This window comes from Aotus nancymaae, unplaced genomic scaffold (genome assembly GCF_030222135.1).
Source record: "Aotus nancymaae isolate 86718 unplaced genomic scaffold, 86718_ANA_hifiasm-v0.15.2.pri h1tg000108l, whole genome shotgun sequence".
NCBI classification, from domain to species: domain Eukaryota; kingdom Metazoa; phylum Chordata; class Mammalia; order Primates; family Aotidae; genus Aotus; species Aotus nancymaae.
Window position 1 is genome coordinate 16,779,568 of NW_026988523.1, and position 15,066 is coordinate 16,794,633.

General features: G+C 43.3%; 1 protein-coding gene and 1 long non-coding RNA gene across 5 annotated transcripts in view; one reads left to right on the top strand and one right to left on the bottom strand.

Moving 5' to 3' along the window:
- Window positions 1–12,239, top strand: part of CUNH1orf21 (chromosome unknown C1orf21 homolog) — a 237,903-nt gene extending 225,664 nt beyond the window's left edge. For both annotated transcript variants that reach the window (XM_021668072.2, XM_021668071.2), the window contains one exon: window positions 11,436–12,239. In XM_021668072.2, the coding sequence (XP_021523747.1) occupies window positions 11,436–11,474 (39 nt within the window). In that variant the 3' untranslated portion in view covers window positions 11,475–12,239. The remainder of the gene's footprint in view (window positions 1–11,435) is intronic.
- LOC105711658 (uncharacterized) overlaps window positions 1–15,066 on the bottom strand; it is a 61,744-nt gene that overhangs the window by 1,920 nt on the left and 44,758 nt on the right. For 2 of the 3 annotated variants that reach the window (XR_001106107.3, XR_010340459.1), the window contains one exon: window positions 9,075–10,807. The exons of the other annotated variant lie outside the window; for it this stretch is intronic. This is a non-coding gene — a long non-coding RNA (uncharacterized LOC105711658). Of the gene's footprint in view, window positions 1–9,074; window positions 10,808–15,066 lie in introns of those variants that run through there. 3 annotated transcript variants of the gene reach the window in all.

Here is a 15,066-nt window from a genome sequence, read left to right on the forward strand (position 1 = left end):
ATGGACAAGATTGAAATGAAATTTGAAGACTGGGAAGATGCGGTTGGAGATGAGTTTTTCATTTAATTTTGATTTTGATCGTTTTCTTGTTTGTAAAATAAGAACAGTTTTTGCAGAAGAGTTCTGGAGAGATGTCTCTCAAGGTGGAAATTATCCTTGCCCTTTGAGCTCTGAAGAGGGTGAAACCCTTGAACAGTGTAGCCTCTGATGCTACTGGTGGTAATTCTGTTCTCTGGCGCAGGGCAGGCAAACTGTGGCCCATAGGCCACATCCAGCCTGTGAGACAAGAATGGTTTTTACATGTTTAAATGGTTGGGAGAAAACAAAAGAAGAAGACTATTTTGTGGCACGTGAAAAACTGCATGAAATTCAAATTTCAGGTCCGTAAATAAAGTTTTACTGGGACTCAGCCATACCCATTCATCTACTTTTATCTATGGCTGCTTTCAAGTTTACGATGGCACAGTTGAATTGCAATGAGACCATATGGAATGCAAGGCCTAAAATATTTACTGTGGCCCTTCCCAGAGGAAGTTTGCTGAGGGCTGCTCTCAGACATCCGTTCAATATGGCCAAGAGAACCTGTCGTCCACGTTCCCTTGCCGTGTCTTTATCCGCACTCCTGCTCGCCTCCTTGTGGGGAAAGAACGTTATTGAAGTCATCCAAGTGCCAGCCTCAGATAAAGCCCGAGAAGTATGTGCCTTAAAGCTTCTAAAATATCCTCCTTACTGTTGGTGAAATGGGGATTCAGGTATAATAAACACTTCATGGGGGTTTCAAAGCTGTTTAGTTAATACTTATTCTCTCTTGGAAATGAAAAGCCCAATATCCTGGGATTGTTGTCACTGCTGTTATTATCACGGTGATCGTTACTATATATGGTCAAAGAAACAGTCAGTGGCTGTCACTCTCCACTGCTCATTACAAATGAGACCTTTTTCCAGCTGAAATAATAGCGTGTGAGTCTAATTAGAATAAAGCTCATTAGAGATGGAGACAGCCATTAATGCCTCAATTGATTTTTCTAATGAAGTAAGCCGGGGGAGGAGACTTTAATAGCACAGCTAATTATTTTTTGCTTTTCTTCAGCATGTCTTTGGCATTTAAAACTGTTCTTATAAGTTGTTGTTTGACTGTAAATGAAAATGCTGCTGAAAACTGCTCTGTGATTAAAGAGGCTCTGACACATCCAGCCCTGAGAAGGGGGAGGAAGGCATCTGCTTCCTGCAGGAGGAGGGCCCTGCAGCCCTGCAGGAGGAGGTTTAAGCCTGGCAGCCTCTGGGGATAGCCTTCCTTCCACTTTTTCAGCCTCCTCCTCCTGTGTGTTCTGGGTTCTAGCTAGTCGTTCACAGATGCTCAAGCTGTAGTGCGTGGTTTTCTGCTCCTGCAGTCCTGGTTCAAGGACAGAGCTGAAACATACAGATGCTTATGGGGGTTGCTTCTGGATGGTGAAACATGGAGGAAAGGGTTATAGGAAAAAGGGTTTTAGGTGGACAGAGGAGGGAAATGCCTATAAAATGTATGCACCAGAATGCAGATGGGGCAATTGTGCTTCATTAATCAAGATGCTCTCTGCCACCCAGAAAGCAGTTAAATCCCACAGTACAGGGTAAAGGCTGTCAAGAAAGGATAAGTCAAGAAACTGAAACTCAAGATGTAATACACTTGGGAGACTCAAAACAGGGAGGATGGGAGGAGGGTGTGAGGTAAAAAACTTCATATTTGTGCAGTCTACACTGCCTGGGTGATGGGTACACTAAAATCTCAGAATTCACCACTGTGTGATTTATCATGTGACCAAAGACCACTCATACCCCAAAAGCTATTGAAATAAAATTTTTTAAAAGCCTTACTGAATGAGGAAATTATTCAATAAAAAGACATTAGCTCAGTGACTATGTTATTAGAAATATAGTTTAGTGATAATGCACAGTCCAGCAACTAACAGATTCCCAGCGTCATCCAGACAAGTAAAGGAGAGGAAGAAAAATTCTTCAGGTGATCGTTCAACTAGTCACTAAGCAACAAGAGCCTGCTTTATGACGAGTATAACAGCTTACACTTCCAGACAGAAAGAAGCTTCATTAAAATGAACTTCTGTGATCAGCCTTTATTACAAAACTTCATGTTTGCTATCTACAAACCCAAGAGTCTTGATCGGACTTTTTTGCTGACTCCATTGCCCTGCCCATGAGGTTCTTCAACTCAGAACTTTGTGATGAAAGCAAAAGACGGAGTTTAAGATGCCTGGCTGAGGCCAGATGCAGTGGCTCACACCTGCAATCCCAGCAGTTTGGGAGGCCAAGGCGAGCGGATTAGATGAAGTCAGGAGTTCAAGACCAGCCTGGCCAACATGGTGAAACTTTGTCTATGCTAAAAATACAAAAATTGCCCAGGCGTGGTGGTGGATGCTACTCGGGAGGCGAAGGTTGCAGTAAGCCAAGATTGTGCCACTGTACTCCAGCCTGGGCAACAGAGCCAGACTCCATCCCCCCACCCCCAAAAAAAGGATGCCTGATTGAACATCATGGAGATAACTGGAGGTGATTCCACATTTGGTTTATGTGAGTATTAGTAGACCCCCTTATCTACCGTTTCAGTTACCCAGAGACAGTAAGAAGGGTGAGTAGAGTACAATAAGATATTTTGAGAGGGAGAAAACACATTCACATAACTTTTACTACAGTATATTATTATAATTGCTCGATTTTATTCGTAGTTGGTATTGTTGTTACTGTCTTGTTGTGCCTAATTTTTCTTTCTTTTTTCTTTTTCTGAGACAGAGTCTGACTCTGTCGCCCAGGCTGGAGTGCAGTGGTGCGATCTTGGCTCACTGCAACCTCCACCTCCCATGTTCAAGCAATTCTCCTGTCTCAGCCTCCCGAGTAGCTGAGATTACAGTCACATACCACCATGCCCAGCTAATTTTTGTATTTTTAGTAGAGAGTGGGTTTCACCATGTTGGTCAGGCTGGTCTCAAACTCCTGACCTCAAGTGATCAGCCCACACTGGCCTCCCAAAGTGCTGGGATTACAGGCGTGAGCCTAGTTTATATAGGTCTGTATGTATAGGAAAAATATAGTATATGTAGGGTTCAATACTCCCCTAACCCATGGATAAGCGGGGACAGCTGTACTTAAATAAATACAAATAATGAATAATGGACAGTGGGATTCTAGTATCAACTTTGGCTTCCTCTCTTTGCAGTCCTGTTGCCCCTCTCCTAAGTTCCAGGCTATTCTTTTAGCAGGGCCTATGCCCTGTTCTGTGTGCATAGTTTTGCACAAAACTTATTATCAGTTGTGTTGTTTAAAAAGGCTGCATCTTCCATCGTGATGTGTAAAACATTGATGGGTTTCTTCCCATACTAAAATGCCAGGACACTTTCTGTGTAACATCATTTAACAGCCGCCACCCTGCCACCCCCACAGCACAGCACTGCTTCCCTCCAAAGCCAGAGTGTTCATAACCCTTTGAAGTGGGCCCACAAGGACTCCAGTAGGTACCCGAAAGACAAAGACGGACAAGAAACACATTTTCCCCCTCAATAAGGGAGGCAAACATTTTGCCTAAGATTCTGTACAACGTGGTGGTGCCATGGAAGGACCACTGAGAAGGGAAGAGACTGATTCTCTCTAGAGCAGCTACAGGGAATTTTACCAGAGGATATGAGGTTGGAGCCAGATCCTAAAGTCTAAGTAGCCAAGAAGAGAAAGCCGGGGAGAGGGTATGAGGAAAGAGAGCAGCAGATGTGAAAACACCGTGGTGCACAAGGAGGACCTGCCTGGTGGACACAGTGGGTGCTTGGTCTCGGGTTTTTACTATTTTTGGTAGTAGTGCATGGACCATACCTTAGTAACCATTTTCTCCTTGGGATACTAGATTTTTTTCATATGCCTAATAAAAATGCTGCAGTGCAAATATATTTGTACATATATCTTTAACAACTTTATGGAGGTATGATTTACACACCAGAAAACTTACTCATTTTTCATGCACAGATCAATTTTGGTAATTTACTGAATTGTACAACTGTCACCACACTCCAGTATGAGAAGATTCCCATCACCTCAATAAGATCTCTGCTGCCCGTTTACAATAAATCCTCATTCCTATCTCCAGTCCCAGGAACGGAGGAACCCAACCAGTGTGTGTGTTTCGGGGGGAGGAGTTTTGGGGTTTATCTTTGATTCTGATTTCTATGATTGTTATAAAAAAAGATATTAATCTTATGACTCTCAATATTGCCGAATTGCTTTTCAAAGCAGCCATACAATTTTACATACTGCCAACAATATATGAGAGTTGTGGGTATTGCTGTTGTTAAATTTCTAGTGGTTTTAATGTTGTATTTTTTGATTACTGAAACATCTTTTGATTTGTGTGTTTTCTGGTTTTTTGTTTTAAATGATATTTGACTTGTACACTTTCACTCTCATTAGGCCTCTCTTAAGATTCTTCCTGTTTTGATTTGAGCTTCTCCTATAGCTTTTATCATTCACGTGTTGTATGCTGCAGGTATTTTTTCCACTGTGAGGTTTGTTTTTGTATTTTACTTTATTTTTCTTCTTAACATGCAAATGTTTATTTTTGCATGCTCAAATGTGTTAATATCTGTATTTTACTTTGCAATCTTTTCTATTCCTTCAAAGTATACAGAGTTGTCTCCCCCTCCAGAGCTTTGACAAAGGTTCAGTTTTCTGTTCTGTTCTATTATTTTTAGTAAGATTTAACACATTCTCTTAGAATCTGTTGTCTCTGGTGATCCCCTTTGTCAGATATTTAATTCTGACATATTTTAAGGTGTATTTCTGGGATATCTTGTTCTGCTAGTGCCTTTTTGATGGGTTTATTTTAAACAGAGTGTGGAGAAACACACACACGAGAGGGAGACTTGGATATGGGGAACTGACACACGTCAGGGAGACCTGGATGTGGGGAACTGACACACGAGAGGGAGCCCTGGATGTGGGGAAGGGACGCATATGTCAGGGAGCCCTGGATGTGGGGAAGGGACACATATGTCAGGGAGACCTGGACGTGGGGAAGGGACACATATGTCAGGGAGACCTGGACGTGGGGAAGGGACACATGTCAGGGAGACCTGCATGTGGGGAAGGGACACATATGTCAGGGAGACCTGGATATGAGGAACTGACACACATGTCAGGGAGACCTTGATGGTAGGTTCCATTCATAGGTAGTGGACTCAGGAGTGCTGTTGGTCTGGAAAAACAACCTTGGCTCCAAAGGCCAAGACTAAGCTGTTCTCTGGGAGTTACAGAGCTGAGGATTTGGGTCTGCTGTTTTAACAGTTTTGTGGTCTGCTTGGAAAAGTATCTGATATGCCCCAGCAGGAAAGAAAAGGCTCTGTCCAAAATGTGGTAAGTACATTAGATGGGAGGTCAGATAGGAAAATCTCTAGGTCCCATCCCAACTCCAAAATTTTAGAATTATTTAAGTACTTTTTATCCATTCTTTTATTCAACAGGTTTTTTTGGTGTAGGTAGTGTGTTGCCAGCACTACTCTAAATCTTGGGGATGCAGCAGAGTAAGTTTCTACCCAGTTGGAGCTTCTGTTCAAGGGAAAAGATGGTCAATACAGAGATGAATTAATATGTTAATAATTTCAGGCAACGATAAGTCATATAAATAAAAATGAAGCAAGGTAGGAAGTGCTATTTTATACAGGGTGTTCAGTGAAGACAATGAAATAGCAGTCAAGCAGAGATCTAGAAGATGAGCTGGGAGGCCTGGCCTGGTGGCTCACACCTGTAATCCCAGCACTTTGGGAGACTGAGGCGGGCGGATCACTTGAGACCAGGAGTTCAAGACCAGCCTGCCCAACATGGCAAAACCCCATCTCTACTAAAAATACAAAAATTAGGCATAGTGATATGCACCTGTAATCCCTGCTGCTTGGGAAGCTGAGGCAGGAAAATTGCTTGAACCCAGGAGGCGGAGATTGCGGTGAGCTGAGATCATGCCACTGCACTCCAGCCTGGGTGACAGAGCAAGACTCTGTCTCATAAAATAAAATTAACGAGATGGGAGCAGGGGAAGCCAGCCAGGACAAAGTGAGAAGTGCCAAGGTCCTGTGGTACTTGCCTTGTTTGAGGATCTAAATGTTAATTGACTGATCCAGATGTGGGCCCCACTTCTCACCTAGACAGTTTTATTTACTGTTGGATCGGTTGGTCTCATTTTTCAATATCATCAGAAGAGCTGTAATTTATTAAGCACCCACCATGTACCTAGCTTTGCTAAATACATGTATTACGTTTAATTCCCACAACTCGGCAAGTTAGGTCTTATTGTCCCCATTTTACAGATGGGGAAACAGATTTAACACTTTCTCTCAATCACTTTCATCTAGTCTATTCCAGTGGGAGAATACTCAGTTCACAGCTGATAGTTACATGTCTGAGGAGTGCGTATTTTGGACTGAATGCAGACATGTCTACAGAAACGTCCTAAAAACTTCTATGATAAAATCATACCTGACACTGAATGACAAGGCCTAGACCAGCAATCCCCAAGCTTTTTGGCACCAGAGACTGGTTTTGCGGAAGACAGTTTTTCCATGGATGGGGAGTTGGGTGGGGCGGGGTGGGAGTGCTTTCGGGATGATTCAAGCACATTACATTTATTGTGCACTTTTATATTTCTATTATTATTACATATTCACCACAATGTAGGATCAGCTGGAGCCTTGAGCTTGTTTTCCTGCAACTAGAGGGTCCCAGCTGGGGTGATGGGAGACAGTGACGGATGATCAGGCATTAGATTCTCATTAGGAGCGCGCAGCCCAGATCCCTTGAGTGCACGGTTCACAGTAGGGTTCACGCTTCTATGAGAATCCGATGCTGCCGCTGATCTGACAGGAGGCAGAGCTCAGCTTCAGTCACTCGCCTGCCGCTCACCTCCTGCTGTGTGGCCTGGTTCCTAACAGGCCATGGACCAGTAGTGGCCCATGGCTTAGGGATTGGGGACCTCTGGCTTAGACTATTTGTCTGTTTTAAACCTGTGGAGGAAAAGTACTTTAGGCACGTTGGAGGAACCGTTTCTTAAAGTCACTCTTCGAGCTGTCACTCTTTAAACTAGCAGGATTTAAAATTAGGATAACGTCCTTTCCTTTGCTGCTCTTTAATATCTCTAATTCTTATCGTAGACACTTCAACAAACAAAAAGCCCTTGTCCTAGAACCTTAGAAATGTGTGTTCTGCATTGACATCAACCTACACTTCCAGGAGGATAATAGTACTGATAACTGACGAAGACATGGAAGCCTCTACACAGAGTGGGGTGTGGTTGGAAAAATTTTGGTGGGCACAGGTTCCTTGGGGTTTTTTGAGTCTGCACCCAAAGGCACTCATGGTTCTTTCAAACAACGCTTCTTTGTCAGCGTCGGTAGGAGTTTGTTCTTCCAGCTTGCGAGGGTCTCCTGGGGAGCTTGCTCTCTGCAGCTTTCCGTGTGTCCTGTGCACAAGGGTGGGATTGTGACTAAGACTCTCCAGTTCTAATTGAGTAAAGCATCCTGACAAAGACTTCCATTTGGGGTTCCTTTAAGGGGGAAGGGCATACTTCAGCAAAGAATTGCTGTGTATCCACTCAGCTCCCACTTCCTGCCTTCTGACAGCTGAAGGTCTTAAGGATCTCTTTGTAGCGCAGTTCTTTATAAATTAAATGAGACATGAAGTCATGTTACAGAAGCAGGCTCCCTGTCCTGCCCAGTAGGGCCAGTGTGCAGATGGGGTCCCCTGTGATGCTGAGAGGGGGCCTCTCCAATGACAATTCTCTCAAATCCCCCTTATTTTTATTCACTTATTTATTTGTAAAATGGCATATAGTAATTGTACGTATTTATAGGGTACCTGTGATGTACCGACACTTGCATACAGTGTGTAATGGTCAAATCAGGGTAGTCAGTATATGCATCACATCAAAGACTTATTTATTTGTGCTGGAAACATTTCAGATCTTCTCACTACTTTGAAAGACACAATATATTACTGTTAACTCTAGTCACCCTACTGTACTGTTGAACACTAGAATTTATTCCTTCTTAACCAGCCTCCCTTCGTCCTCGCCCTACCCTACTGTCATTTACACACGGTAATCACCATCCTCAGCTCTCCTTTCTTAGAACGGCGCTGGATGGCCGTATGGCTTATGGCCATATCTTACTTTCAGTGTGTTTTGATTTCAAAGTTTGTTACCAAAGCAGTTGCTTCTCAGTGCCGCTGAAACAGGTGATAATAAAAATGAAGCTGAATTGAATTTGAATTTAGTTACCAAGTCACTACAGTTGTAACAAAGGCAAGGACCAGCCCAGTGGGCTTGCACTTCTCTGAGCGTTCCCTACAAGTATCAGGGCTTCACTCTCACCCTCTTACCCTTGCAGGACTGATAGGAATAGTAAGTGAAATCATATCCGCAAAGCAGCTAATGCTGTTTTCTTCCTCCTTTGTATAGTAATGATAACTTCAGAGTAGCCAATGTTTGGGAAATGAAAGCTGCAGAGTCTTGTGTTTACAAAAAAAGGGTTTATATTGTATCTGTCCCTCGAAAGGTGGGGTGGGAGAGCCTTTACTGCTGCTGCATAACCCAGAAACCCTACTGAGTTGAAGACAATGAGAACACCATTTTTCATGTATGCACGTGTGTATATGCGTGCACGCATGTGTGTGTGTGTGTGTGTGTGTGTGTATCTGTCTGCCATTCCTTTCTAGTTCTTCCTTATGGATGAGGCACCCTCTAAACCCCACATTGGCTGAGACTTGGCTTTGTTTCGAGGCCTCTTTTAGTCACAGGTAGTAAAGGGACTTTGGTTTCTACCATAGAAGTTTTATTCGTGCACATGGATTTCTGGCCTGTCTGGGGTACAAGGCTGAGGTGGGAGGAAGAGTTCCCTGACACCTATCAGATGACAGCTTATGGTCACAGTCCTTACTCACCTGACAGCCAATAAGGAAGGAGGTCCCTATTCCCCTGTCAGGGGACTGAACAGACACAGGGTTTATAATAACAACAGTTACAATAATAGTAGCAGCAACTAACATTTATTGACTACTTTGCCAGACACGATATTTTTTCCATTTAATCCTGACCGTAACCGTATGGGATGGAGACCATGATTATCCCCAGGAAACCAAAGCCCAGTAATATGCACGATGTCAAACAACAGTGTATATGTACATATATACTGGAGATATTCACTTTCCTTTCCTAATAAAACCTTCAGGAACACTCCATGAGCCCTGCCTTTCCTCTCCAGCTGAATACTCAGGTCCATTTATAAGTTTCCTTCCTGAGCCTCATGAGTTGGGGGTCTGCGGAGAGCATCATTTGACATGTATGGCATTGTGTGGACACATTTGTATGTGTCTTGTTCCCCATATTGAAGAATAAAACCCCAGTGGCCAGGGACCTTGAAGTTCTTTCGAGCTGTCCAGTATGTGACTCAAGAGCGTGTCTCCTGAGTGGTCTCGGGCAAGTCTGGGGATGGCATCTGCTTGGACAGTATCACCAGGGAGACTGCCCCTGGGATGACTGCCAAGTACACACTCTTGTTCTCAGGAAGGCTGCTTACCCAGCTTCTCTGCTCGGGAGAGGTTTTATGCAGCAAGTAAAACAAGCCTAGAGATGACACTAGACCCAGACACTCTGCAAGCAGCAGGGGCGGGAGTTAGCAGTCTAATGGTGGAGAAAACCAAAACATCCTACAGGATGAATCCCATTCTAAGGGAGCAGCAATCTGGGGCCAGCTGGCATGGGAGTGAGCAGTCCCTGCGGCTTCCACAGGCCTGAAGACTTCATTGTATGGCAGGGTTTTTTTTGTTTGTCGCTCTGTCGCCCAGGCTGGAGTGCAGTGTTGTGATCTCAACTCACTGCAATCTCTGCCTCCTGTGTTCAAGCCATTCTCCTGCCTCAGCCTCCCAAACAACTGGGACTACAGGTGCCCACCACCATGCCCAGCTTGCTTTTGTAGTTTTAGTAGAGACAGGGATTCACCATGTTTGCCAGGGTGGCCTCAAACTCCTGACCTCAGGTGATCACCCACCTCGGCCTCCCAAAGTGCTGAAATTACAGGCGTGAGCCACTGCGCCCAGTAGGCAGCATTTTTTAGTTTTCCAAATACACACAGGCATGTGCACATATACATCATGTGTAAAAAGTATGTACCAGAAATGATTTCATCGCTTTATTACTATTAACTTGTTTAATCTTCAGCAATTCTGTGAAGTAGGTACTGCTGTTCCCTTCATTTTACAGATGAAGAAACTGAGATGCAGAGAGTTAATTTTATCAGGATCCCAGAGCTAGGAAGTCACAGAGCCAAGATTAGCGCCCAGCTACATGGCACAAAATAGTCCATTTTGATAATGCTTAAATATTAGGAAAATGTAAAATATTTGTCATACAGATAATGTGACCCAAAAAATGTAATGCATTTAAGAAATAGTTACATGCAAAATTATTTTTAAGTATTGGTACATTTAGAAATAAGTTTCAGTTACTTAGAAAATTCTGCTTTTAAAAGAACATTTCCCCCTCCAAAAAAAATGAAACATGTAGTGTGTGTTTTAAAAGAAAAAGCTGAAGAATACAAATAATAATACCTGACTTTTTACAAAACCCTTATCTATGACATCAGGACACAGGGAGGGCAGGCGCTTTTGTTCTTTACTGTCTGCGATGGGTTACAGACCAAGAGAGTCAAGTGTTTTGACCAACACAAGCCGGCTTGGTTAAATGTGGATCGTTAAAGCCCAGGCCCAATCATGCCTTCACTGAGTTCATGACCTAGAGGAGAGAGGATAAAATATGTTCACAGGTAACCATTGTACGTAGTCCTTAGAGTTTCAGATAATCTGTTTTGTCAGCAAATGAATCAGAAGCATCTTTGCCTTTCTTGTGCATCCCACACATACCAAGCATAGACCTGTTATGCATCTTTAAAGGATTCTTGTTTGTTGTTTTTTGGTAATTCATTTTAGAGCGAATTAAACTCAGGCATCCCTGGATTGTACACTCTCCCTCTGTAGAATGTTGAGTTTCAGGCACAGGGATGTAGCTGTAGAACGTGGCTTGTTCATTCTTCCTGATGAGAAATTGATCTCCTGAATGGATTGACCATTTGGTAATTTCTTAGTGAAAAGCTGACTCTTGAATATGCCTATTATAATACAAATTCTTACCAACATAAGGGCTTATTTGGGGCTTGGTAGAACTCTCATGCCTTGAGGTATCGGTAGCTTATTAAATTGGTTAACTTGTATTTATGACGTAGCTACCCTGTGCCAGCTATCACTGACAAAGCCTGGATTCTATTGCAAGGAGACATACTGAGAGAAAATTGATTACAAGTAACTATTTCAGGCTCTGCTTTGAATTTCTCATTCACATGCTCTTTTTTCTTTTTCCCTCCAAGGGTCGGGATTACTGTTCGGAAGAAGAGGATATCACATAGCACCAATTTTACCACTCAAACCAGGAGCTACTACTGTGTAAATAGGTTACACCCCGGTTGAAATCTTTGCAAAGGTTGGTTCTATTCAGCGAACAGCACTATAGCAAAAGAAGATCGTTCCATATCGTACGCCCCATTAAATTACAGTGTTTCTTAATGAACTTGCAAAGGAATATTGCTAAAAACAAACAAAAAAAACTGTTATTGAACTTTCTTTGTTGCTGCTAGTTAAAACTTGTTGCAACTTTTCACTTCTCTTGTGTCCAGGTATGCAGCAAAATTCTGCAATTTCACCTTAAAGATACTGTTGGTTTTACAGATGCTCTCCAACCTATTTTCTATAAGATGAGGTAGTGGTGAACTCAGATATCAAACTTCTATTCTAAACTGGTTCTGCTTCTAAGACAAGCATCTCCTGCCCTCTCTCCTTCCTCCCCATCTCTCGCACGCAGTCTAGAGATGGACTGAGCCTTGCTTCTTGCTGGCAGTGTTGAGCTTTGGAGTTGGGATGGTTGCTATGGCAAGCCTTGTTCCTCCGCTCAGAGGAAGTGGAGAAGCTATTATCAATTAGAAGCATGGTGTGATGTGACTCCTGGAAGTGATGCAGGAGTGAGTGGCAGGTTGTTTAATAGGTATCTTAGTCAAGGATTAAGCTTGCAGCATTGGCTTTGCTCAGATGCAGATGGAAGTGTGATCACAATCATTTTGAATCCCTCTTCCTCGCTTTTTTTTCTAAGAAAATAAACAATTTACTGTTTTTATGGATCCTTGTCTTCTCCCGTTCATCCAGCTCAGTGTTTTAAGATGATCCTGGGTGCAGCAGTGGAGCCCTCCTTTGCATTGACACTGCTAATTAGCCTAAAGGGCTCCCTACCCTTCCATTAATAACCTACCAAGCATTAGCAAGGATGTAAGGGGGCTGAAGAGGTGAGGGGAGATCCTGTGACTTTTTAGGAGGGCCTGAAACCACCTTGTTACCTTTCATTTTGTTAGCAAATAAACCATCCTATTTCGTAACTCTCTCCCTTCAAAATGCTACATGAGCCTTGCCACTTCCTTTTTCTCTTACTTCCAGCACACTAGATACAGGAAAAGTGTTTGCCTACTCAAAAAACTTAATACTTTTATGCTGATGATATTTGGAGATGTGAAAGCCAAAAGCCCCTGGCTGTGGTGGGGAATGTTGACTGAGTGTTCAGCAGAGTTTATTTTTCCATACTATATGAAGAGAATGATCTCTTCTCAAAGACAGAAGTGATATTTTTAACAAATATTGTCACAAGTAAATAGCAATCAAAAGGAGAAAATAACTTTTGTATTTTTTTAATGTGTTTGATAGCTTTGACGAGGGTTCTCTTTGTTACTTTCAGGGGAGGGCATCCTATTAAATGCCACGCCAGCAGTCTGGGTTTGGGTTTGGCCCACACAAACACAGGAGCTGTATGTTTCTCTCTTGGGGTTGTGATTTTGAAGGGCCTCGATATTAGCCACACTGCCACCCACAGAAGGTGGAGCGTTAAGCTGTTCTGTGTCAATTTGCTCTTGCCGAAAAGGTGAGCCTTGACTTTAAAATCTATCCACACAACTGATGGCACCATCGATGTGCAAATTGTGAGATTCCCTATCTCCTTTTAGACCTGGGGTGGCAAAAGGGAAGGGAAGGAAACTTAGAGCTAAGTGCTGTGGACAATAGATTCACATATTAGCAACAAAATCCCTAATTCTTTTGGCCAACAGCAGCTATTTTGGGGAGCAGCTGTGGCTGTTACATAAATAGAGATGCAGCCAGAATTTTAGGCTTTTTATTCTGCTTCTAGCAGAAAAATGCGGGGAGAGTCAAGTAGTCTAGGGTTTCAGGTTACCTCCCCTCATATGGTTTTTGGCCAAGTGACTAAAATAGTTTTCCACAACTGTAAACGAACTGCTAAGCCCCACCTCAAACTTGTTCACTGCGGACTTTGTTCCCTGTTCTGTAGATGACCTTTTCTGGGATTTCTTGTTCTTATTAAGCAAGAATGAAGCACATGCTAAATGCCTTCCGTTCGATTTCTCCACTCAGTGTCTCAGACAATGTCTTCCCAGAAAACCACCACCCTCTACCCGAACATGAAACATGCTCATGTCATTTTTCTCATGGTCATGTTGAACCCTTTCAACATGTTACACACATGCATAGATCCAAGCATTTCTTGGGAACCTGACTTTTGAGTGTTTGTTTATTAAAACCGGAAATGGTGTTGACCTGAACCAACAGCTTTTCACCCAGGTTCTGGCTCTGGTGTTTAACACCAGATACATCTTCGATGTGCAAAAGTGAGTTCATCTCTAGACACATTTGATACATCCAGAAATAGATTCAAGAAATGGGGTGGTTGAGTAGGTCCGCATGAAATGCTTGTGTCAGCAACACCCAACAGTATCTGTTTTCCATTTGTTGTTGGTTTTCATCATAAAATTGTCAAGTGATTCGTGTTTGTACTTTATTTTCTTTATGCCTTCTGAAAGGATCTAAAGCAAAATATTTTGCCTTTTTTTCCCCTATGTGTATCTATCTGAACATTAAGTAGATTGGCTCAGTCACAATGAAAAGAATAATCCAGTGTATGTGTTGGTGCATTCTGCTAGTTGTTATCTCGATAGGGCTCAGGAAGCTGGAAGGAGGAAGTGAGGAGAAGTGGCCTGGTGAGTAGGGGTAGAAAAATGACGAGGAATGAACTGAGAGCATTAAGCAGAGAGGGCTGATAGGCTGGCCATGTGCGGGTGAAATTGGAAATCCAGCTGCCTAGTGGCCAGTGGGTGGGGCAAGACTGTCAAGGAGATTTACAGCTGGCTCACACACGCCTTACGGCCTCTGAGTTGTAGAGCTGTAAAAGTTCAGCAGTGTGTGCACAGCTTTCTTTTGGTTGGCAGAGATTCAGGATCATGGAGTACTGCTCTCATAATTGAAGACGTGTTTGTTACTGGCAGAGAACCTTAAAAAAGGCCTTTACCTCAGCGATGCTTCCTAGCCCCAGGCTTGCAGGGAACACAAAGTGGTGTTGTGGTCTATTTAGGGACAAACAGGGTATAAAGTCCAGAGATGAAAAAACTAGAGCCCTCAGAAACTCCAGCAGCCACGCACACAGCAGCCCTCTGGGAGACAGGTCTCTCTCAGTCCGCAGTGCCCATGATCTGAGCCTCGGCTGGGATGACTCAACTTAGCAAAGATGGGCCCAGGAGGAGAGCTGGTTCTTCAGTCTTTGCACTGGCCCTGTCCTCATCCCCATCACTGTAAGGCGAGGAAGCATCTGTGTGTCAGGCTCACCTGCGCATCTGAAGCGGCCACGCCCATAACGTGACAGCCCCCCAGGAGCAAGCCCAGGATGATGCAGCCCCCTTCTTGGTCCCATGTGATGTCATCCTGCTCTGTTATCCTTTCATAACTTTATCCTGCTATAATGTTATCCTCTTCCCAGCCTCATCCCTGTTTCTCTCTTAGAGCAAGACTCTCCCATAAGCCTGCTAAAAAAGAGATGATACCTCTTACAAACTTTACCTCATAGCCTGTGACACAGGTTGGCATGTGGATTACAAGTCCTTCTTTGACACTGGG